Source organism: Pongo pygmaeus, chromosome 6, assembly GCF_028885625.2.
Source record: "Pongo pygmaeus isolate AG05252 chromosome 6, NHGRI_mPonPyg2-v2.0_pri, whole genome shotgun sequence".
Taxonomy (NCBI): domain Eukaryota; kingdom Metazoa; phylum Chordata; class Mammalia; order Primates; family Hominidae; genus Pongo; species Pongo pygmaeus.
In genome coordinates, this window is record NC_072379.2 from 69,862,007 (window position 1) to 69,886,496 (window position 24,490).

Below are 24,490 nucleotides of genomic sequence, written 5' to 3' on the forward strand. Positions count from 1 at the left end.
ATTTCTATTTGAACAATGGCATGCACACAGTTCTTAAATTCATTCCGTTTTCTTTCTTCCTTTTCTTTTTTTTTTTTTTTTTTTTGGTGCTGAACTTCAGCCAAACGTTAAATTACCTTGGGAAATAAAAGGTAAAAGAGAAAGAAGCACAAAGATGGTATTTGACCTTATTTTATGAGGACATTCAATCTTAATTTAGAGAAAAAGAATAGAGCTTTTTTAGTGTGAGAAGCATGAGAACTGGAAAGAAGTACAGAGTTTTTCAGACCGGCCTATTTTTCTAAGTTTGTTTTCCGGTAACTATGCTCTTGTTTCTATGCAGGTGAGGTTGTAGGTCAGGTGTGTGTGTGTGTCTATAAATCCACACCCATTTTTAACCAGAAACATCCAGAATACATTTCCAACAAGAGCACTGGCCAAGTCAGGTAAGCAAGCAAAGTTTCCAGATTACTTAATCAGTGGTCAAGCTTTGCTATATTTAAATAATCACCTTTTGCTATTTAAAAGTGAAGCTTTCAGTAAAGGGTAGGAAAGTGAAATGAATTTTTCTTTTTCTTCTTTTACTGAACTGGATTTCCTTTGCTGGTTTCATAGTTTTATCTCTATTTATATTAATGGTATTAGAATAAATTGACGTCAACCACAAAAACGACTCTTTAAAAAGTATTCTACAAGTAATAATAGCTCTTCTTTAAATTCTTTTAAGTCTTGTTTTATTTTAATATATAGGAACTTATAATATCAGTTACTTATGTTAAACTACTTTTGAAAAATAAAATACTAGTGTCAGAAAATGCTAACTGATCAATATTTATACAATCTAATTGCTGACATATGGTTATGTGCCTCCCAAATGCATTTTAAGCTGCTGTAGGCCTGTAACCACGCCATATTTATCTGTGTTCCCCCGAGTAGCTTAACCTTGCAACTGATACTAAAGGACCCTCAGCAGTTTACACTATATTTTACCAAGGAAAGCATTATTTATTCAAAATCTACAATGTACAATTTGTACTGCTTTGTCACAGAATATATTTAATATCTATTTTATAATTTATCAATGTAAAACCAGAAAACCAAGATTTTTATTTTTTAATTAGAAAGTATTTGACAATAATACATAAATACTTGAAATTTTAAAGAAAAAATGGTTCCCACTTAACTCTAAACTTGGCAGCTTTAAAATAGCAAAAATGATGAAGTTATGCTTTTTCTTTTTTAAATGCAGATTCCACCTGCTTGTCTCTGTACCTAACATAGAAAAATCTTTCTAAAGATTCCTCCAGATTGACTTTTCTTAACTCTTCTTTATATCCAAGATCCCTGGAAGAATTTTAATGAAGTTTTGGACCCTATTCCCATGGAAAAGGAACAGAGGCAGATAAAATTTTGCACACAATTTCCAGGGGTTTTGAGCCTTCTGTAGCTCACCCACAGGCCTTCTAGAAGCCTGCTGGATCCAGGTTAAGATCCTGTCCTAGATGGTTGCTTCAGTTCCTCCACTGCAACTCCCAACCTGTCTAACTAAGGCTGCCTTCCCTGGGTTGGGCTTCGTGTTCCAGAGTCAACTGTCCCTGTCCTCTACTAAAATCCACCCTTTGTTTCAGTCTTTAAAGTACAAGATGACCAAGGCCTTAAGGTATAAGATGACATTCTGAAATGTTTTATGGTTTAATAAGTTATGAGAACTTAAACTGAAATTCTTATCAGGCACCATGATAATTGTTTAACAGGGTTTTTATATGCCTGGAAAGAAAGGACAGGAAAGGAGGGGAGACAAGGGGAGGGGAGGGGAGGAGAAGGGAAAGGAGGGGAAAGAGGAGGGGAAAGGAGGGGAAAGAGGAGGGGAAAGGAGGGGAAAGAGGAGAGGAAAGGAGGGGAAAGGAGGGGAGAGGAAAGGAGGCCAGGCGACGTAGCGCACTCTTGTAATCACAGCACTTTGGGAGGCCGAAGCAGGTGGATCATTTGAGGTCAGGAGTTTGAGATCAGCCTGGCCAACATGGTGAAACCCCATCTCTACTAAAAATACAAAAATTAACCAGGCATGATGGCGGGCACCTGTAGTCCCAAGTACTTGGGAAGCTGAGGCAGGAGAATCGCTTGAACCCGGGAGGTGGAGGTTGCAGTGAGTGGAGATGGTGCCACTGCACTCCAGCCTAAGTGACAAGAGCAAAACTCTGTCAAAAAAAAACAAAAGAAAGAAAGGAGAGAGGAATAAAAGAAAGAAAGAGAGAGAGAAAGAGGAAGGAAGGAAGGAAGGAAGGAAAGAAGGAAGGAAGGGGAAAGGGAAGGGGAAGGAAGGAAGGGAAGAGGAAGGGGAAGGGATGGAGGGAGGGACTACTGGGGATTAGGGAGGGAAATAAAGTAAGGTTAACCTGGAGTGGTAACTATTTTCAGTCCATAGAGAGTCTGTAACAGATACACCACTGGGAAGGGGAAAATAGTATAATGGGAGGAATGAGGAAATGTCTGGAGAAATCTAGAATCTGTAAACTTCTTTACCACCAAATTGTTGTTCTCCTCTATGACTGCGGTTGCTATTTTACAATAACTAGGTGATTAAAATTGCCAAATGTTTTACCAATGCCAAAACATTATGTCTTATATATCTTTTCATTTTCCACAATGCCTACTACAGTAAAATATAGCAACATCTTTGAACAGAATCACTAAAGAATCAGTCACTAGCCATTTTGGCTAAGGAAATTTTACTATTTTGGTGACGAATTCAATACTAAATAATATAAGTCAATAGGAAAGACATCTTAAAGGAACTTTAAATCAATGTGAAGGATGTCTATATATTTATATTTTGAGGTAAAGTTTCAAAACTGCATGCGCCAACCATTTTCAAATGAGTTTTATATGCTAATGCTGTAACTAAACATCTCACAAGTATTAAAGACTTCCTGTAATATATTTATCAAGTGGTTTATGACCTGATCAGGCCCAACTTTGGACTTTAGTTTTTATCTTAACGTGCAAAGTATAAAAGACGCACATTGAGTTAAGAATCAGTTTGAATTCTAGATAACCAGGAGAGAATGTAATCATGACATGTCTACTCTTCTCTATACATATGTCTAATTTATAGTAATATGATAGTACTTGATTTTTATAAAGAGCTGTATCATAAACTGAAGGGCAAAAGTCTGAGTAATTGTTGGAAGGATGAGAAAGGTAAGAAACTATAAAGGAAGTGAAGGACAAGAATCCTCCATATTCTATTTTTCCTCTGATTTCTATTTTAAGCAATATTTATTCATGTATAATCTTATCTTAGTATAGAGTTAAAATGTTTTGACCTATTAGATGAAGGAGAATCAAAAGGCAAAGAATATTTCTGCATGCTAAAAGTCACTTTATGGTTTACAAGACATTAAAAAACATAATCTTATTTGAGTTTCATCTTGTTGGTGTGAACACTACAGGGCGGTTCAGAAGCAGACTTTGTGTGCCCTGATCCAGCTCTCTTTTAATCATACAGCACTATGCCCAGGAGGCTCAGAATATGATTTCTCACCAACTGAGCATGTACTGAGTTGATTAAGTATTTTAAAAATAAAATGTGAATGAAAGTTCTATGTGGTTGGTTATACCATGTCAAACCAAAAAAGTAGAACAGTTTGTCATCACAGTATTGGTCCAACTCGTAGCAAATGTCTTCTAATAATAGCTTGAAGTAACTCACTGTATTCTGAGAATTCCTTTCTGTCATCTAGCTTCTTCAGAGAGATTCTCTAGAAGACATGATGCTACACTCAGCTTTGGGTCTCTGCCTCTTACTCGTCACAATTTCTTCCAACCTTGCCGTTGCAATAAAAAAGGAAAAGAGGCCTCCTCAGACACTCTCAAGAGGTGTTGTAATCTTATTTTATTGTCTAAACTCAGTCATTTGGATTGCTTTTTAAAATATCTGGTGTCTTCACTCATAGTCTAATTATAAAGCAAATTCAACTAACTGAATGATTTTTGTTGTGTGTGACTTCAAAATGGATTTTTAAAAACAGAAGGAATTGGTTTATTTTAGGCAGTGAATCAAATCAACTAGCAAACAATAACATAAATTTGCATTATCTTTTGCCAAAATAATGGAGAATTGGCTTGCTGTCTATAACTTTGGTAACCAGAGTCCTAGAAAATAATGATTGATTGCTACGTCATATTGGTGTCCTAATAGCAATTTAAGATTCCTCAAAATTTGCTCAAATTCCCAGTCCTCTATTTCCCAGTCCTCCAAAAAAAAAAAAATTTGGAATGATTTTATATAAGCCTTCCCAGAAAATTATACTATACCCCAAACCCTGAGAATTCGGGGTAACTAAGTCTTTGCTATATTGACTCTGGAAGACAGTGATTTTAGACATAATCAAGGATTGCCATTGGCTACATGTTTAGAAACATATCTTTTTGTACTTACTGTTTTACTTTGGCCTAAGAAACAAATATATATTCATCTGTAAACAAACATTTTATTAAAAAAAAATTCTTTTTTTTTTTTTTTTGAGACAGAATCTTGCTGTGTCACCCAAGCTGGAGTGCAGTGGCACGATCTTGGCTCACTGCAAGCTCTGCCTCCCGGGTTCACGCCATTCTCCTGCCTCAGCCTCCCAAGTAGCTGAGTAGCTGGGACCACAGGCACCCGCCACCATGCCCAGCTAATTTTTTGTAGTTTCAGTAGAGACGGGGTTTCACCGTGTTAGCCAGGATGGTCTCGATCTCCTGACCTTGTGATCCGCCCGCCTCGGCCTCCCAAAGTGCTGGGATTACAGGCATGAGTCACCGTGCCCAGCCAAGAAAACATCCTCAAAGTTAGTTTCTATATCTCTAAGTAACAGAAGTAGGAACAGAATTATTTGTCGCCACATAGCTATTCAAAATTAGCAGTATTACCACAAAGTACTTGACCATTTGTTTGCTCCATTCACATTACCACTGCAAATAGTGGTCAAGTGCCTTGTAGTAATACTGCTAGTTTTGAATAACCATGTGGGAACAAATAATTCTGTTCCTACCTCTGATATATATATATTATATATAATTATAACATAAATTATATATAATATATATTATAGTATACATTTATGTTATAATAAATTATATATAAATATATGCTTAATTATAAATACATATTATATAATTTCAAATTCTAAAACATTGACTTGCTTCCCAAGTATATTCATTTCTTAACAGATGTAGAGTGCCAGCCAAGTGCTCATCAATGTTTACCTAAGCTAATTAACTCTACTTCAGTTTAACAAACACACAAACTATATATACAGAAAGTCAATATATTTTTGCAAAAGAAAGGAATGAAAAAGTTGAAATATTTTCCTAAACATAACTCTGTCTCTCTATATAAGCATAATTGTTGTAAAACAATAAGCTCCGTAGCCTTCAAGTGACAAAGACTAAACTAGTTATTGCCCTTAAAGATTTTCCATGTCTGCGTTAAGCAGCACTGTGATAACTATACCTCAAGGCATCAACATTCTGTGTGCTCACTTATAAATATTTATTTAAAACTCTTGTTGAATGTTTTGAAAAATATATTACATTTGTATGCCCTATTTTAAACAACTTAAAGGTTCTGTTATTTCCATTGATAAGAAACTAATTTAACACAGAAGATGACCGATATTAGCTGAGAACACCATTATTGAGAATTGGCTTATATTTGGCAAAGTCTTTTACCATCTATTGCTACATGGGAGAAAATGGAGAGAATGAGGCTCAGAATGAATGAAGATTAAAGGTAGCGGTGAGTGGGAGGAGTCTGGATACAGAATAAAGAGTAGCATATGGAGCCCCTTGGAGCACAGGGCAGCACCAGTTAAGTAGAGAAGGTAGTAAGGAGAAAAGGAAGATTAATTAGAAAAAGGTAGTAGAAGGTTCAAGGAGAAAAAAATACACACACATAGAGTGATCCAAAAAAATCCAATTTCCTTTGAATCAGAATTGCTGAGTACCTAGTCCAGTGATTGGCAGATAGTAAATACTTAATAAATATATGTTAGATAAATGAATAAAATCTCAAAAGACAAGAAAATATAGCCAGAGATAGAGATAGGGCTAGAAATTAGAGTAATGAGCAGAAGCCATGAAGTGCATTTACACTGTGTACCAGCTTTGACCTATTGTGATTATAACAGAGTATATAAAAAATCATTATAATGCAATAAGGCTTTCCTACAGAGCTATGGACAATTTGTTGAGAATAGGGATTATATTGCCCTATGTTTGTATTCCCATTGCTTTGTGGAGTAAGTTACACAGCAGATGTTCCTTTACTGTTTGTGGAACTAAGTTGAGCAGGAGCAGAGAATAGAAATGTTCCCCACTGCTAATGCTCCAGCATTGAATGATATTTGCAACAGAAGAGGGAAAATTAAGCAGAGGCCTAGTCTCACTTGCTGTTTTAGAATAACTTTTACTTAAAGTAAAATGTGGTGTATAGATATTGCATGTGTTCAACCAAAGTTGGAAAGAGAATCTTTCAGGATTATTACAGAGAGCAAGAGTTCCTGTTAAGATGTGGCATTAAACTAACAAGAGATGTTTTGCCTGATTTTAAATCAGGCAAAAAAAAACAAAAAACAAAAAACAAATATGTTGCTGGTAAGTATATAAAATGATGCAGCTACTTTAGAAAATAACCCGGCAGCTCCTCAAAAAGCTAAATATAGAGTTACCATTTGATCAACAGTTCCTCTCCTAGGTATATACCCAAGATAAATGAAAATGTATACCACTCAAAAACTTGTATATGTATGTTCATAGCAGCATTATTCATAAAATACAAAAAGTGGAAACAACCCAAATATCCATTAACTGGTGAACAGATAAATAAAATATGGTATAGTCATACAATGGAATAATATTTGACCATAAAAAATGAATTAAATAATAATACATGTCACTATAAGGATGAACCTTAAAAAGGTTATGCTGAGTGAAAAAATCTAGTCACAAAAGCCTACATATTGTATGATTCCATTTATATGAAATGTCCAGCATAAGCAAATCTATAGTGACAGAAAGTAGATTAGGGGTTTCTTAGGGCTATGGCATTTGAAGAAAATGGGGAGCAGGTGATGGCTAAATGGTATAGGGGTTCTTTTTGAGGAGATGAAAATGTTCTAAAATTGATGTGATGATGGTTGCACAAATTCATGGATATACTGAAAAAAGCATACATTTTCTTCTTTTTTTTTTTTTTTTTGAGATGGAGTCTCGCTCTGTTACCCAGGCTGGAGTGCAGTGGCGCAATCTTGGCTCACTGCAACATCCACCCCCAGGTTCAAGCGATTCTCCTGCCTCAGCCTCCCGAGTAGCTGGGACTACAGGCACATGCCACCACACCCAGCTAATTTTTGTATTTTTAGTAGAGACGGGGTTACACCATATTGACCAGGCTAGTCTTGAACTCCTGACCTCAAATCATCCACCTGCCTCGGTCTCGCAAAGTGCTAGGACTACAGTCATGAGCCACCACGCCTGGCCAAAAGTATACATTTTCAATAGGTGAGTTGTATTGGCGTATGAATTTTATTTCAATAAAGCTGTCACCAGAAAACAAACATGAAAAACAAGCAAAAATTATGGAATCATATTTATCAAATTTTATCATATTTACCATGATATTAAAGCCAGAAATTGTGGTCTGACAACATTTGAAACGTACAAGAAAATCTGGGCCCAAACTGACTTCCAAATATTGCTAATTTTCACATTAATTCAATCTCTCTCATTCGTAGACTGAGACACTTCCTGAAAATACTCAGTAATGTTTTTGGAGGTTCTGCACATTCTTCTCCTTGATGATCTTATTCTTTAATTGCTAATATACATTCCCAACTACTCATACCATTTCTTTAAGGCTAATGGGTTCTGTCTATATTCATTGCTTTCTGTTTTTTCTCTCCATTCTTTTGGGTGTTTCCAAAACACATGTGTTTTATTATGTCTCTAGGCCATGAAATTCCCACACAAGAATTTTTTCCATGTCAGAATTCAAAGCAAAACTTGGAATTCCCTTATTTCACAATGTATACTGACTTAGAAGAGGTCAACTTCTCTTGGGACCCAAAATAGGAGGGCATTGTAGAGTACAGCCCAAAGGATTCCTAATAATATTACAAAGCATGCAAAGATGAACTGTTACTTTCCAAATGTTCCTAAAGCCACAGCTTTTACATTATCCAAAGATGTCCTTTCAATCAGCTCTAATCATAACAACATGTATTAAGCACTTACTGGGTTCAAGGCCATGGGCCTCGAGGTTTGAAATGCAGTAGCAAAACCTCAGTACTGCAATCTAAAGGGAAGTCACCTCCATATCTTGTGAAAATTGTGTGTCCTCTGCACCATATGTCAGCCAACAGCTTGATGGCTTAGTTAAATATCTGTAGGTAGATATCTGATTATTAGATACCCATTTCAGAGCTCTTCTCTAGTTCTGGGTTACTGCATTGATCTCTCTCTTCTATTTCAGGATGGGGAGATGACATCACTTGGGTACAAACTTACGAAGAAGGTCTCTTTTATGCTCAAAAAAGGTAACATGCCTCTCAGCTCATTTTTTTCCTTTTATTTGTAGTAGACTCATAATAATTGCACTTATTTATGGAATATAGAGTGATATGCTGATACATGTACACAATGTGTAGTGATCAAATCAGTGTAATTAGCATATGCATCACCTCAAACATATCATTTCTTTCTGGTGGGAACACTCAAAATCCTCTCTACTAGCTTTTTAAATATATACAATAAACTATTGTTAACTGTATGTACCCTATAGTGCTGTAGAATACTACTCGAACTTATTCCTCCTATCTAGCTATATTTTTGCATCTATTAATCAACCTCTTCTTACCCTTCCAGCTCTGAACCCTTCCCAGCTTCTAATAACCAGAGTTCTACTCTCTACTTCTATTAGTACAACTTTTTTTTAAGCTACCCTATATGAGTCAGAATTTGTGGTATTTATCTTTCTATATCTGACTTATTTCACTTAACACATCTCCAGGCTCATTCATGCTGCTGTGAATGACAGCATTTCATTATTTTTATGGCTAGGTAATAGTCCACTGTGAATATATAACACTTTTTCTTTATCCATCCATCCATTGATGGACATTTAGGTTGATTCTATATCTTGACTATTGTGAATAGTGATTCCATAAATATGGAGATGCAGATATCTCTTTGATATACTGATTTTTTAAATAAATAGTAGTAGGAAAGCTGGATCATATGGTAGTTATATTTTTAGTTTTTTGAGAATCCTCTATATGTTTGCATAATGGCTGTACTAATTTACATTCCTACTAACAGTGTATAAGAATTCCCTCTTCTCTGCATCCTCACCAGCATTTGTTATTTTTTGTCTTTTTGATAATATCAGTTCTAACTGTGGTGGGATAATATCTCATTGTGGTTTTGGTCTGCCTTTCCCCGATGATTAGAGATGTTGAGAATTTCTTCATATCCTTGGCCATTTGTGTGTCTTCTTTTGAGAAATGTCTATTCAGATCTTTTGCCCATTTTAAAATCAAATCATTTGGGATTTTTTGTTGTTGAGTTGTTTGAGTTCCTTGTATATTCTAGATATAAGGTCCATGTCAAATGAATAGTTTGCAAATAATTTCTCCTATTCTACAGGTTGTCCCCTTATTCTTTTGTTTCCTTTGCTGTTCAGATGTTTCTCAGGTGACATAGTCCCATTTGTCTATTTTTGTTTTTGTTGCCTGTGCTTTTGAAATCTTACCCATACATTTTTTTGCAGGGAACAATGTCCTGAAGGGCTTCCCTTATATTTTCTTCTAGGAGTGTTATAGTTTGGGGTCTTACATTCAAGTCTTTAGTCCATTTTGAATTGATTTTTGCATATGGTGAGAGATAGGAGTCTAGTTTCATTCTTCTACATATGGATATCCAGGTTTTCCAGCACCATTTATTGAAGAGGGTGTCCTTTCCCCAATGTATGTTCTTGCCACCTTTGTCAAAAATCAGCTGACTCTAAATATGTGGATTTATTTCTGGGTTTTCTATTCTATTCCATTGGTCTAGGTGTCTGTTTTTATACCAATACCATGCTGCTTTGTTTACTATAGCTTTGCAGTATATTTTGAAGTCAAGTAGTATGATGCCTGCAGTTTTGTTCTTTTCACTCAGTATTGCTTTGAACTATTTGGAGTCTTTTGTGGTTCTATACAAATTTTAAGATTTTTTCTTTCTGTTTCTGTGAAAAATATCATTGGTATTTCGATAGAGATTGCATTGAATCTGTAGATTGCTTTTGGTAGTATGGTCATTTTAGCAAAATTCATTCTTCCAATCCATGGCATGGGATGTCTTTCCATTTTTTGGTGTTCTCATCAATTTCTTTCATCAATGTTTTATAGTTTTTATTGTAGGGATCTTTCACCTCCTTGGTTAATATATTCCTAGGTTTGTGTGTGTGTGTGTGTGTGTGTGTGTGTGTGTGTGGTTTTTGTTTGTTTGTTGTTTTTTTTGAGATGGAGTCTCGCTCTGTCGCCAGGCTGGAGTACAGTGGCACGATCTCAGCTCGCTGCAACCTCTGCCTCCCAGGTTCCAGTGATTCTCCTGCCTCAGCCTCCTGAGTAGCTGGGATTACAGGAACATGCCACCATGCCCAGCTAATTTTTTATTATTAGTAGAAACAGGGTTTCACCATGTTGGCCAGGCTGGTCTCAAACTCTTGATCTCAGGTGATCCGCCCACCTCAGCCTCCCAAAGTGCTGGGATTACAGGCATTAGCCACCATGCCTGGCCTTTTTGTGGTTATTGTAAATAGCATTTCTTTCTTGTTTCTTTTTTTCAGCTAGTTTGTTATTGTTGTATAGAAATGCTACTGGTTTTGCGTGTTGATTTTGTATCATCCACTCTCCGTTAATTTTAACAGATCATATAGATACCTCACTGATGAATAAAAAAAAAAGCATTTTAGTTTTCAAAAGGATGCCACAAGTATTTGTTCTGCTATTGTATGCCAAAGGGACTAATAGTTGCTATTAGAATGCATTTTATAAACAAAAGCTCTAAATACCTCTGTATTAATGTCTTCATTACTCAGTCAAGCTTTTGAGTATGTTGTATAAACAAAGCAGTATTACTTATTAGGCATTACACAAGCTTAGACAGAAAACTGGTTTAGGGCAGCAGTTCTACGGCCTGCCTGTTTGAATATCACAGCAATTTGAGTAGCTTTTTTAAAAATCCAAATTTATAATTAATCAGTCAAGTATTCCTTGAATGTCCACTGCTATGTGCCACACACTGTTCTAGGCTCAATGACCAAGTATGATACCATTTTTATTCTTAAAGACCTACTAAGTCTTTGGGAATGAAGCTGAGAAACATATTATTAAAAGCTCCCCAAGAATGAATGACATATCTAAAGAACATTCTATTGCAATACTCTTTAAAGATGAATAAAGATTCCAAATTAACTATTGTTTCAATACTGGACAAGTATTAGAAAAGAAAGAAGTCTACAGAAGAATCTCACTTCCAAATATCAGTGTAACAAACAAACAACATATTAGTAAGGAGCACCAGAAGAACATTTAAAAATATACTCTGATAAATTGAGGTTTAGTCTGGGAATGCCAGGGTGGTTTAGGATTAAGAAATGTACTAATTAAAATAATTTAATATTTATAAGGAGACAATTCATACAAGTATGTCTCATCTCCATCAATTCTGAAAATGCATTAATAGAATAAAACATCTATATTTGAATTTTTAAGACTTTGTATTTGACAATATTAATTTCTTTAAATTAATCCCAACAATAGCATTCCAACAGTAGCAACAACAACAAAAAACCAACATTATGCTTACTGGGAAAACAAATAGAAGTGTCCCATTAAAGTGTGGATAAGACAAGTATATCTACAATCACAACAATTACTAACATTTTTCTGGAAGTACTAACTAATGCAATTATAGGAGGAAAAAGTAGAACATGTAGAAAGGAAAAGTTAAAACTATCTTTATTTGCAAATGATAATTTATATACATGAAAAACTAAAAAAATTTAAATATTCAGAATAACAAAAATTCTGTTGAATTAGATGAGAATAAATTGATATTTAAAAATTGACTGCATTTATATATAGAAAAACACATACAAAAAAACTTGTTAAATACCTCATTTACAATCACAAAAAAGAAAATACCCCAGAATAAACTTGACAGAAGATGTGCAAAATCTATATGAACCTAAATACACTGAAAAGAAAAAAGAAACTTCCAAACCAATGGCAGTGCCTATTATATTCTTGGATAGAAAGACTTAACATCATCAAAATGCCAATTCTCTCTATAGTTAAAAAACTTTTTAAGATGATCACAATAAATTGTGATAAGATTTTTTAAAAAGATAATTCTAAAATTGAAATGAAAAAATAGGCATGAGTAGTTAGGATAGTTAGGAACATTCTGAAAAGAGAGCAATAGGGATTAGGCCTTAATCATTATTAAACATTTTACAAAGCAATAATAAACAGTATGCTACTTGTAAATAAATAAAATATAATAAAAGTATAGAAATAAAACATTGAATGTAAATGGATTTGGACCTCCAATCAAAGAGTGACTCAATGGATTAAAAAACAGCTTCCTCCTGCCCCCTGCAAAAAAAAAAACTCACAAGACCAAACTATAGGCTCAAGCGATCCTCCTGCCACAGCCTTTCAAGTGGCTAGGACTACAAATGTGTGCCACCACATGGGCCAATTTTTGTACTTTTGGTAGAGACAGGGTTTCATCATGTTGCCCAGGCTAGTCTCAAACTCCTAAGCTCGAGCAATCCTCTCTCCTTGGCCTCCCGAAGTGCTGGGATTACAGGCATGAGCCACCATGCCAGGCCTCACTTCACCTTGAAGGATGTTTATTAAGTGCAATTGAAAGGATCAAAAAATATATCGTATATAAATGGAAACAAAACAAAACAAAAAAAGTAGCTACACTTATATCAGATAAAACAGACTTTAAATCAAAAAATGTAAACAGAAACAAAGAAGGTCATTATATAATAACACAGAGATTAATTTACCAAGAAGGTATAACAATCATAAATATATGTTCATCCAACATCACAGTACCTAAATACATAAAGCAGATATTATAGATCTGAAAAGAAGAATAGATTGCAACACAATAATAGTAAGGGACTCAATACTCCACTTTCAACAATGAACAGATCATCCAAAAAGTCAATAAGGAAACATTGGACTTGAACTACACTTTAGACCAAATGGACCTAACAAACATATACAGAGCATTTAATCAAACAGCAAGAAAAGATACATTCTCATAGCATAGGGATTATTTTTTAGAACAGATCACATGATATACAAAACTAGTCTAACAAATTTAAGAAGACTGAAATTATATCAAGTATCTTTTCTGACCATCAACAGATGAATTGATAAAATATGGTATATGTACACAATAAAATACTATTCAGCAATTGAAATGAAGGAAATCCTGAATAGCTATCCAAAGAGCATATCTCCTTTGATGCTCACTATCCACTTAAAATTAAAGCAGTATTTAAAAATCATTCTATATACCCAGACATTAGTCTGGGCAATGATTTTTTTCATATGACCTCAAAAACATGAGAAACAAAAGCAAAAATAGACAAGTGAGATTACATCAAACTAAAAAGCTTCTGTACAGCAAAGGAGACAATAACAGAGTGAAGAAATAACCAACAGAATAGAAGACAATATATGAAAGCCGTACATCTGAAAAGAGGCAAACATGCAAGGAACTCAACTCAATAACAAAACAAAAATGGAATTTGTGTTTTAAAAATGGACAAAAGACCTAAATAGACATTTCTTAAAAGAAGACATACAGGCTGGGCGCCGTGGCTCATACCTGTAATCCCAGCACTTTGGGAGGCCAAGGCGGGCGGATCACTTGAGATCAGGAGTTCAAGACTAGCCTGACCAACATGGAGAAACCCCATCTCTACTAAAAATACAAAATCAGCCAGGCGTAATGGTGCATGCCTCTAATCCCAGCTACTTGGGAGTCTAAGGCAGGAGAATTGCTTGAACCTGGGAGGCAGAGGTTGTGGTGAGTCAAGATTGCACCATTGCACTCCAGCCTGGGCAACAAGAGCGAAACTCCATCTCAAAAAAAAAAAGACATACAAAGGGCCAACAGGTAGATGAAAACAATACTTAACATCACTAATTATCGGGGAAATGCAAATTAATACCACAATGAAATACCACCTCACTGCTTTTAGAAAGGCTATTATCAAAAAGATGAATAATAGCAAGTGTTGGTAAGAATGTGGAGAAAAGAGAACCCTTTTACACTGTTGGTGGGAATGTAAATTAGTACAGTCATTATGGAAAGCATAATGTATGGAGATTACTCAAAAAATTAAAAATAGAACTACCATATGATCCAGCAATTCCCTGCTGGGCATATATCAAAAAGATAAAATGGGTATGTCTAAGAGATATCTGCACTCCCATGTTCACTGTCATTTGCAACAACATAGAAGAACCTAGAGAACATTATGGTGAGTGAAACAAGCCGGATACAGAAAGACAAATGTCACATAATCTCACATGTGTAATCTAAAAAAGTCAAACTCATAGAAACAAAGGAAATGGTGGTTACTAGAGTCTGGGGGTAAGGATGGGGAGTTCTTGCTCAAAGGACACACATTTCAGTTAAGTGAAATAAATTGAAGAGATCTGTTGTACATTGTGGGAATAATAGTTAATAACAATATATTTTATACATGAAAATTGCTGAGAGTAAATTTTAAATATTCTCACCACAAAAAATAAGTATGTGAGATGATGAATATGTTAAATAGCTTGATTTAGCCACTGCACAACATATACATATATCAAAACAGCATACTGTACACCATAAATATATACAACTTTTACTTGTCAAATAAATAAACAAATTGATTATTGATAGGTAGTTGATAAATTCCATAGATAAATAGATACTACAGGAATTTTTTAATATAGGAAGTGGTATTTTAAATCGGTAATGGGGAGACAGATTATGTAACAATTAGTGTCAGAAGTTGATAGCCATCTGGGAAAAACAAAAAAATTCGCATCCATATCTCACATTTATGCAAAAATAAATTAGAAATATATAATTATGAAAATTAAATCATTATGGTGCTAGAAGATACCACTGCAAAATTTTATTTCTTTAAATGCTTGGAATAGGGGAGAGCCAAGATTATAGTGAGGCAAGAAAGATACTGGTGGTACAAAAATAAAGCCTCTATTTTAGTCCTCTAGATGCTCCCCTGGCCTCATGCTAGTGCTGTCTGCTAGGCTTGAGCATAGCCAAACAAAGAAAAGGAGAAGATAAAAGAAAAAGTCTAAAAAGAAATTACTAATATTTTCGATTACATGGAATTTTCTGCATAACCAAAAACTTACAGTAAACAAAGGAAAAATATTCTTTTAAATGGAAAACTGCAGCACATATTACAAGGGTGACTTTCTCTAATATACAGCATACTCCTATATATTAATAAGAAAAAGGTCAACAAGTCAACAGAAAAAAATGAGCAAAGAATATGAAAGTTCACAGAACAGAAAAATAAGGAACTCAAACATATAAGACTGACTACTTTTTATAAGAAAGACAAACCACATTCATTTCCCTCTTTTCACCTGTTGGATAAAAAAAATTTTGACTAATAACCAGCTTTAGTGAGAATAGTGAAAACAATTACTGTTCACGCTACCAGAGAGAGTATGAATTGGTACAGCTTCTATGGAGAGTATATATCAGAATTATAAATGCACACACTCTTTGACCCAGAAATTCTACTTCTGGAAATATATTCACAAACATACCCACCTATGTGCAAAATCATTTTTTAAAAAAACAGCATGGTCTCTCATTTCAGGAACCTGGCATCTTCAGTGACAGTTACCCACTTTTCAAAGGAGGTGAATTATAGTTTAATGTACTACAGGTCCTATACTACGGATGGGAACTATTACAGCTTATAATGTCAAAAACTTTTCTTAGACCAAAGGTATCTTCCACAAAGGTAACAGACTGGATTGACCCATCATTCAATGATTTTCTAGAGTGTAGAGACATCTCTACTATTACTGCCACATCATTAGGTGTGAATAACTCAAGTCATAGAGAAAAAATGAGCCTTCTACATTAGAAAGTAAGATATTTCCAGCTAGAAAAATAGGAAATCTGTCTTCCTTAGAACAGATTTATGGTTTAGAAAATTCAAGACTATCTGTCTGAAAATGAACCATGGGTAGATAAATATAAACCAGAAACTTAGCATGAACTTGCTGTGCATGAAAAGAAAATTGAAGTTGAAACCTGGTAAAAAGCTCAAGTCTTAGAAAGGCAACCAAAACAGGATGGAACTATTTTATTAATAACAGGTCCTCCTGGATGTGGAAAGACAATGACCAAAAAAACACTGTCAAAGGAGCATGGTATTCAAGTACAAGAGTGGATTAACCGAGTTTTACCAGATTTCCAAAAAGATGATTTCAAGGAAATGTTTCATACTGAATCAAGCTTCCATATGTTTCCCTATCAGTCTCAGATAGCAGTTTTCAAAGAGTTTCTACTAACAGCAACAAAGTATAACAAGTTACAAATGCTTGGAGATCATCTGAGAACTGATAAGAAGATAATTCTGGTTGAAGATTTACCTAACCAGTTTATCGGGATTCTCATACTTTACATGAAGTTCTAAGGAAGTATATGAAGATTGGTCGATATCCTCTTATATTTATAATCTCTGACAGTCTCAGTGGTGATAATAATCAAAATTTCTTGTTCTCCAAAGAAATTCAGGAAGAGCCTTCTACCCCAAATATTAGTTTCAACCCTGTGGCACCAACAATTACGATAAAATTTCTTAATCAAATAGTGACTATAGAAGCTAACAAGAATGGATGAAAAATTACTGTCCCTGACAAAACTTCTCTAGAGGTGCTCTATCAAGGATGTTCTGGTGATATGAGAAGTGCAATAAACAGCCTCCAGATTTCTTCTTCAAAAGGAGAAAACAACTTATGGCCAAGGAAAAAAAGAATGTCTTTAAAATCGAATGCTATGCTGTCAAAATCAAAACAAAGAAAAAAAACTGATAGAGTTTTTGAAAATCAAGAAGTCCAAGCTATTGGTGGCAAAGACGTTTCTCTGTTTCTCTTCCGAGCTTTGGGGAAAATTCTATATAGTAAAAGGGCATCTTTAACAGAATTAGACTCACCTAGGTTGCCCTCTCATTTATCAGAATATGAACGGGATACATACTTGTTGAACCTGAGGAGGTAGTAGAAATGTCACACATGCCAGGAGACTTATTTAATTTATATCTTCACCAAAACTACATAGATTTCTTCATGGAAATTGATGATATTGTGAGAGCCAGTGAATTTCTAAGTTTTGCAGATATCCTCAGTGGTGACTGGAATACATGCTCTTTACTCAGGAAATATAGGACACCTATAGCTACGAGAGGTGTGATACATTCCAACAAAGCCGGAGGATATGCTCATTGCCAAGGAGAAGGATCAAGTTTTTGACCCTTGCACACACCCCAGTGGTTTCTAATAAATAAAAAGTATCGAGAAAATTGCCTGGCAGCAAAAGCACTTTTTCATGACTTCTGTCTACCAGCTTCCAAACTCAGCTACTGCCATATCTTGCTCTACCAACCATTCCAAAGAGAAATCAAGCTCAGATTTCTTTTATCAAAGATATTGGAAGGCTCCCTCTGAAGCAACACTTTGGAAGACTGAAAATGGAAGCCCTGACTGACAGGGAACATGGAATGATCGACCCTGACAGTGGAGATGAAGCCCAGCTTAATGGAGGACATTCTGCAGGGGAATCTCTGGGTGAACCTGCACAGGACACAGAGCTGGAAACCAGGTCTCTTCCTCTGAGTCAGAATAGTGCCAGTGAACTGCCTGACAGCCAGCCTCAGCCCTTTTCAGCCCAAGGAGACGTGGAAGAAAACACAATAATAGAAGACTATAAGAGTGATGGGACATAGAAGCCAGCCTGCTAATGAGATTGCTACTTCACAGATTCATTTTTGTTTCATTCAGTGGTACTTCAGCAGAGTTAATATACTTCTCTGATGAATTACACAACAGTTTGTTAATTCTCCATTCCTGTAGTATTTCATCACAAGAAACTAACTCTTCTGTCACCTTGAAGTAAATAGAAGATTAAGCCTTCAAATAATCTCTGAATCTTTTTCTGTAGGATTTATTAAATCTGTGAGTGGCTTAAGGAGAGGTCAGTGTGTATAAAGTGTGTTTGAACATTATGCCAAATATCAAAATGTGAAGGACTAATTCAGAATGCAAAAACTTTATGGGGGGTTGTAAATATGAACTATACAAGAGTTTAGGATGCAATTATGAATGTAAAGAAACTGTGTGCCTTAAAAAAAACAGCATGTTTAGCAAATAAATGTACAAATGTAAATGTTTAGGAACAATCTAAACACAAGAGATTGGAAACAATTTAAATATCCATCTTTGGGGAGACTAATAAGATAAAATATATTCATATAATAGAATATAATATAAAAGAACAGTGGCATATCTAAGATTTATATTTTAAAAACAAAATGTAGATACTTGTGTGCTAGTATTTTTGTTTTTTAAAAAGAAATACATACACATAAATGTGAACATGCATCTGGGTATATACAATATATAAACATATTCATATAGATTTTCAGTTATATGACCTGAAAACCTCTGAGAGAAAATAGAAGAAAAAGTAATACAGCATAGTTATAGAAGCTAGCAGTAGGAGGAAGAATTTTTATCTTTTTAACTTTTTATGGTTAAAATCAAAATGACCTCCCAAAAATGTGTTCAATAGGGAACTCCCACTCAGGTTGTTTGTACATTCTGCAATGTGCAAGAATGAAAGGATGTGAAAATAGCCAAATAGCCAAATATTAACAGCTTTTTTGTAAAAACTTTTTAAAAGACTAAATTTAAAAGTCTTTGACTTTCCTGAAATCTTATACTAAGTGTTCATTGGAAATGAATACATTGTTCATAATATCCCTTTATCTCTGGATACAGAACTGATTTTCTGTAACTGCACTATAGAGTACATAAGAATTACCTAATAAGCTTGTTAGGCTACAGATCCCTGAAACCACCCCTAACCTCAGAGATTCTGATTGAGTGGGTCTGGGATGAAGCCTTTGGTTTTCTGTTTGTCTGTTTGAGACAGAGTCTCGCTCTGTCACCCAGGCTGGAGTGCAGTGGCGCCATCTCGGCTCACTGCAACCTCGCCTTCTGGGTTCAAGTGATTCTCATGTCTGAGCCTCCAGAGCAGCTGGGACTACAGGCTCACACCACCATGCCCAGCTAATTTTGGAATGGAGCCTTTCCTAATTTGGGAATGGAGCCTTTGAATTTAAGTTCCTAATAAGCTACCTAGTGATACTGATACTATCAGTTCTGAGGCCACAAATAGAGTAACACTGCTATTGACTATAGTGCTATGATTTGTAAATCTGAGATTACTACTGTAAGTCTTATTGAAGCTAATAAAATTTTCAATCTAACTCTACTGTATGTTTTGACCCAAAGTTAATCATTTGACTTAATTCCATACTTTCTTTGTTTAGTAAGAAGCCATTAATGGTTATTCATCACCTGGAGGATTGTCAATACTCCCAAGGTAATTTTAGCCCCTGATATCTTATTATAATATATAATATTTCCAATATAAAATAGGAAAAGTGACCTGGTAATAATAGCTAAGAAGGCACTCAGCAAATCCCATTAAAAAAAAAAATAGACAACTGCCAGAGTACCATCATTTTACTAAAGTGCTTAAAGACCACAATGATTGTTACCAATCTACTGAATATTTCTATTATATTTCCTTGGGAATTAGATTTTCCTCTTCTTCCCATGAAGAAAGGGGTGAGCTGAGACGGTATAGAAACACTGAAAAAAAAGTTGTTGTCTTAACCAATGAGTCAATGAGTTACATAAAATTATAAAACTAGTGTTCTCACTGTGATTATCCTTTGATGTCTCCTTGAACGGACTGTCCCTCATTGCTTTCCAATGAGGGACAAAGTGGCAATAGGCCAATGAACTATTAATATTTACACCTGAGTTATATATGCAAACAAATGCTAAATGTTAGCTTTATCTTGCTATGTTACATTAAAGGTCTCTTGATCCTTAAAACTAACTGGCAATTTTGTTTTCCCCTACAGCACTAAAGAAAGTATTTGCCCAAAATGAAGAAATACAAGAAATGGCTCAGAATAAGTTCATCATGCTAAACCTTATGGTACATAAACTTTATGATGTTTTCTTAATATTATAATTTCACAGAAAATTTGAATCCTTTTCTTTTTTTTTTTTTTTAACAGAATCTCGCTCTGTCATCCAGGCTGGAGTGCAGTGGTATAATCTGGGCTCACATCAACCTCAGCCTCCCTAGTTCAAGCAATTCTGCTGTCTCAGCCTCCCAAGTAGCTGGGACTACAGGCACCTGCCACCATGCCCAGCTAATTTTTGTATTTTTAGTAGAGACGGGGTTTCACCTTGTTGGTTAGTCTGGTCTCAAATTCCTGACCTCAGGTGATCCACCCGCCTCAGCCTCCCAAAGTGCTGGGATTACAGGCATGAGCCACCATGCCCAGCCTCCTTTTTTTCTATTTTTACAGCACAAAGAGCTAAATGTTGGTTAATACAGAAAGTTATATGGAATTATAAGAGGCCAAAATATAATTTACTGACAGTCACACAAAATAATCTTGAAATTATCAAAAACAAATGAATCCAATAACATTCTTTTTTCTTCTTCTCCTGCTAGCATGAAACCACTGATAAGAATTTATCACCTGATGGGCAATATGTGCCTAGAATCATGTTTGTAGGTATGTATGTGATGTCATTTCATCAGATCTACAAAATTGGTAGAAATCAGCATTCTTGCTTTTATTTTTAAATGCTAGTTCAAGTACTATTCTTTTTAAAGAGAAGTCATTTCTCATCCAATAATATCAGCTCTTGTTAGTTCTACAATCAAAATCCACTATATCTGTAATTTGAAAATTTTAAATATTTTTTCAAAGCATGTATGCTATTAAATCTATATCCCAATGTACTTTCAACACAGTGCCCCAGACTAGATTGACGGAGATCTATGACACACTAAAAGGAGAATTCAGGTTAATTCATCATGAACCGACATGTATGAAAACTAATTTTGCTTATAAATTGGCTTGACATTTGTTTCAGATTAAGAAACAAAAATAATTTTAAGAACATTTTATGGATGTAGCCAGAGGTCATTATCCTAAGCAAATTAACACAGAAACAGAAAACCAAATAGTGAATGTTCACACATATAAATATGAGCTGAACACTGGTTACACATGGACATAAAGGGAGGAAAAATAGACAATAGGAACTCCAAAACGGGGGAAGGAGGGAGGGGGCCAAAGGATGAAAAACTAACTGTTGGGTACTATGTTCACTATTTGGGTGTTGGGTTCAGTTGAAGCCCAGACTTCAGCATCACACAATATATCTATGTAACAAACTTGCACACATAACCCCCAAATATAAAATAATAATAAAATTGTTACAAGAGTAAAGAAAAGAACATGCTAAATTATACTTTCGTGACTTGGTTTTTTTCTTGACAGACCCTTCTTTAACAGTTAGAGCTGATATAGCTGGAAGATACTCTAACAGATTGTACACATATGAGCCTCGGGATTTACCCCTATGTAAGTATTCACAAATGATCTCAAACAGTGGTCATAGCTGACCCCTGACTATTTGTTAAGGGCCAATGATGCCCTACATCAGTGCTTCTACACACCAGTCACTGAGGCTAGTGGTGGTGTTTAAATGCCAACTTCTAGCTCCCACCAAAATCAGAATTTTGAGGGTACCTCAGAATCTATTTTAACAGGGATGTCTAAGGGATTTTATGATTACTAAATTCTGAGCTTACTAAAAAGAATATAGTACACATTAAAATGACACAAACTTGAGACAGTCCATTCTCCTAGTATCAAAGATCCCATGTGATTTCATCAAATGATAGTAAAATCATTTCATTTTTCTTTAATGCCTATAAGCAAGGAGGTACAGTCTTACTTAGGACTTTAATCCTTTTTTTTTTCTTTTTTTTTTTTTTGTAAAGACAGGGTCTTGGTATGTTGCCCAGGCTGGTCTCAAACTCCTGGCCTCAAGTGATCCTCCCACCTCAGCTCCCAAAATGCTGGGATTACAAGCATGCCCTACCATGCCTGGCCAAATCTATTTTTTACAACATTCATTATCAACTATATTTAATAAGACAACTGTGCCTGTAAGATCTAGCAATATTAATACAAAGTGATCCATTAAAAAAAAAAGAGGTACTCCTCAAAACCCCTCTGATGAAATTGTTCAAGATAAAGTTGACCAACCAGCTCTCAATGGTCTAATCCCTATATTTACATATACACTTTTAGCATATTCTTTAATGTCATAGACGAATTCCTATATTCAAAGCTATTCATTTAAATGGGCCAATTTCAGGTTCTAGAGTTAATAGATCATAGCATTTGTACTTTCATTTATTAATAGCATAATATATATTAACTCTTATTTCAGTGATAGAAAACATGAAGAAAGCATTAAGACTTACTCAATCAGAGCTATAAGAGATGATGGAAAAAAGCCTTCACTTCAGAGAAGTCAAATTTCATGAAGAAAACCTCTGGCACATTGACAGATACTGAATGTGCAAGTATATAGATTTTGTAATATTACTATTTAGTTTTTTTTAATGTGTTTGCAATAGTGTTATTAAAATAAATGTTTTTTAAATCTGAGACTGACAATATAGTTTTATTTCTACCTCATCAGTAGCAAAGAAAGCCTTCCAAGAGTTATAATGGAGACAGGAGGACCTAAATAAGAGGTGCCTATACTGTCTGTCTCTATTTCTTCACCTCTCCTTCACTCCATCAACTAATCTAATTTTATTTTTAATTTTCTAAATTTTTTTTTTTTGAGATGCAGTCTCACTATGTTGCCCAGGCTGGTCTCGAACTCCTGGGCTCAAGCAATCCTCCAACCTTGGCCTGCCAGAGTGCTGAGATTATAGGCCTGAGCCACTGTTCCTGGTCTAACCACCAACTAATCTAATTTTAATTCTGTCTCCTCCACTGTACCATACCTGCTAACCCAGGGCATAAATGATCTCCATGTTACCAAAACAAGTGGATAAATCTTCGTCCACTTGTGATTTTAACTTTTAGCTACATATTTCAGCACTAACCACTTACTTCTTTTCTTACTTTACACTAAGATAGACATTTAAAACCTAATTATATTTTAAAAATTCAACTACATTTATTTATTTATTTGAGACAAAGTTTTGCTCTGTTGCCCAGGCTGGAGTGCAGTGGCGCACTCTTGGCTCACTGCAACCTCCGCGTCCCCGCCACTACCTGTTCAAGCGATTCTCCTGCCTCAGCCTCCCAAGTAGCTGCGATTACAGGTGTGTACCACCACACCTGGCTAATTTTTGTATTTTTAATAGAAACAGGGTTTCACCATGTTGGCCAGGCTGGTCTCGAACTCCTGACCTCAGGTGATCCACCGCCTCAGCCTCCCAAAGTGTTGGGATTACAGGCCTGAGCCACTGCATCCAGCTACATGTTTTTCTTAATTATTGGGTAGATACTTTAAAACTTTTAATAATTTTAAGAAAAGTGTAACTGCTTCAGGAAAATTGAAGAATTTCTCCAATTAACTAGTAGGAAAGGATTATATTTATTCTGAAATGATCAAATATCCAATCATCTACTCAGTTCTTTACAGGAAGCCTCCAGAGAGTTAATACCATGTCTTCTATTTATTTAAATAACAGCAACAAGAAGAAAAAATCCTGCTAATAGAAATCTTAAATCAGCTGGGAGTAATTATCAGAAGGTAGAAAATATTTTGGAGGCTGGGTGCAGTGGCTCATACCTGTAATCCCAGCACTGTGGGAGGCTGAGATGGGAGGATCACCTGAGGTCAGGAGTTCAAGACTAGCCTGGTTAACATGATGAAACCCAATCTCTACTAAAAATACAAAAATTAGCCAGGCATGGTGGTGAGCACCTGTAATCCCAGCTACTCAGGAGGCTGAGGCAGGAGAATCACTTGAACCTGGGAGGTGGAGGTTTCAGTCAGCCAAGATCGTTCCATTGCACTCCAGCCTGGGCAACAAGAGTGAAACTCCATCTCAAAAAAAAAAAAAGAAAATGTTTTAGATGGGCAAAAATTTTCCTAACTCATAGGATTTTATTGCATTTAGCAAAATTTGAATTGCTTTGTGATATGAAACTATACTTTTATATGAGATAGATATGCAATGTCTATGATATAGACACCTGTAATTTCAACATTTG

The 24,490-nt window shown here is 35.3% G+C and overlaps 1 protein-coding gene and 1 pseudogene across 1 annotated transcript; both read left to right on the forward strand.

Annotated features, from left to right (window-relative positions):
• The first annotated feature begins 385 nt into the window (after positions 1–385).
• Positions 386–22,921, forward strand: AGR3 (anterior gradient 3, protein disulphide isomerase family member). The gene is made up of 8 exons (XM_054496859.1): positions 386–425; positions 3,723–3,858; positions 8,495–8,558; positions 19,694–19,746; positions 20,297–20,373; positions 20,902–20,965; positions 21,740–21,823; positions 22,701–22,921. The coding sequence occupies exons 2-8, from the start codon at positions 3,750–3,752 to the stop codon at positions 22,748–22,750; spliced, it is 501 nt and encodes a 166-aa protein (XP_054352834.1). The 5' UTR covers positions 386–425; positions 3,723–3,749; the 3' UTR covers positions 22,751–22,921.
• On the forward strand, positions 16,055–18,085 carry LOC129041346 (cell cycle checkpoint protein RAD17-like; annotated as a pseudogene).
• Positions 22,922–24,490: the final 1,569 nt, after the last annotated feature.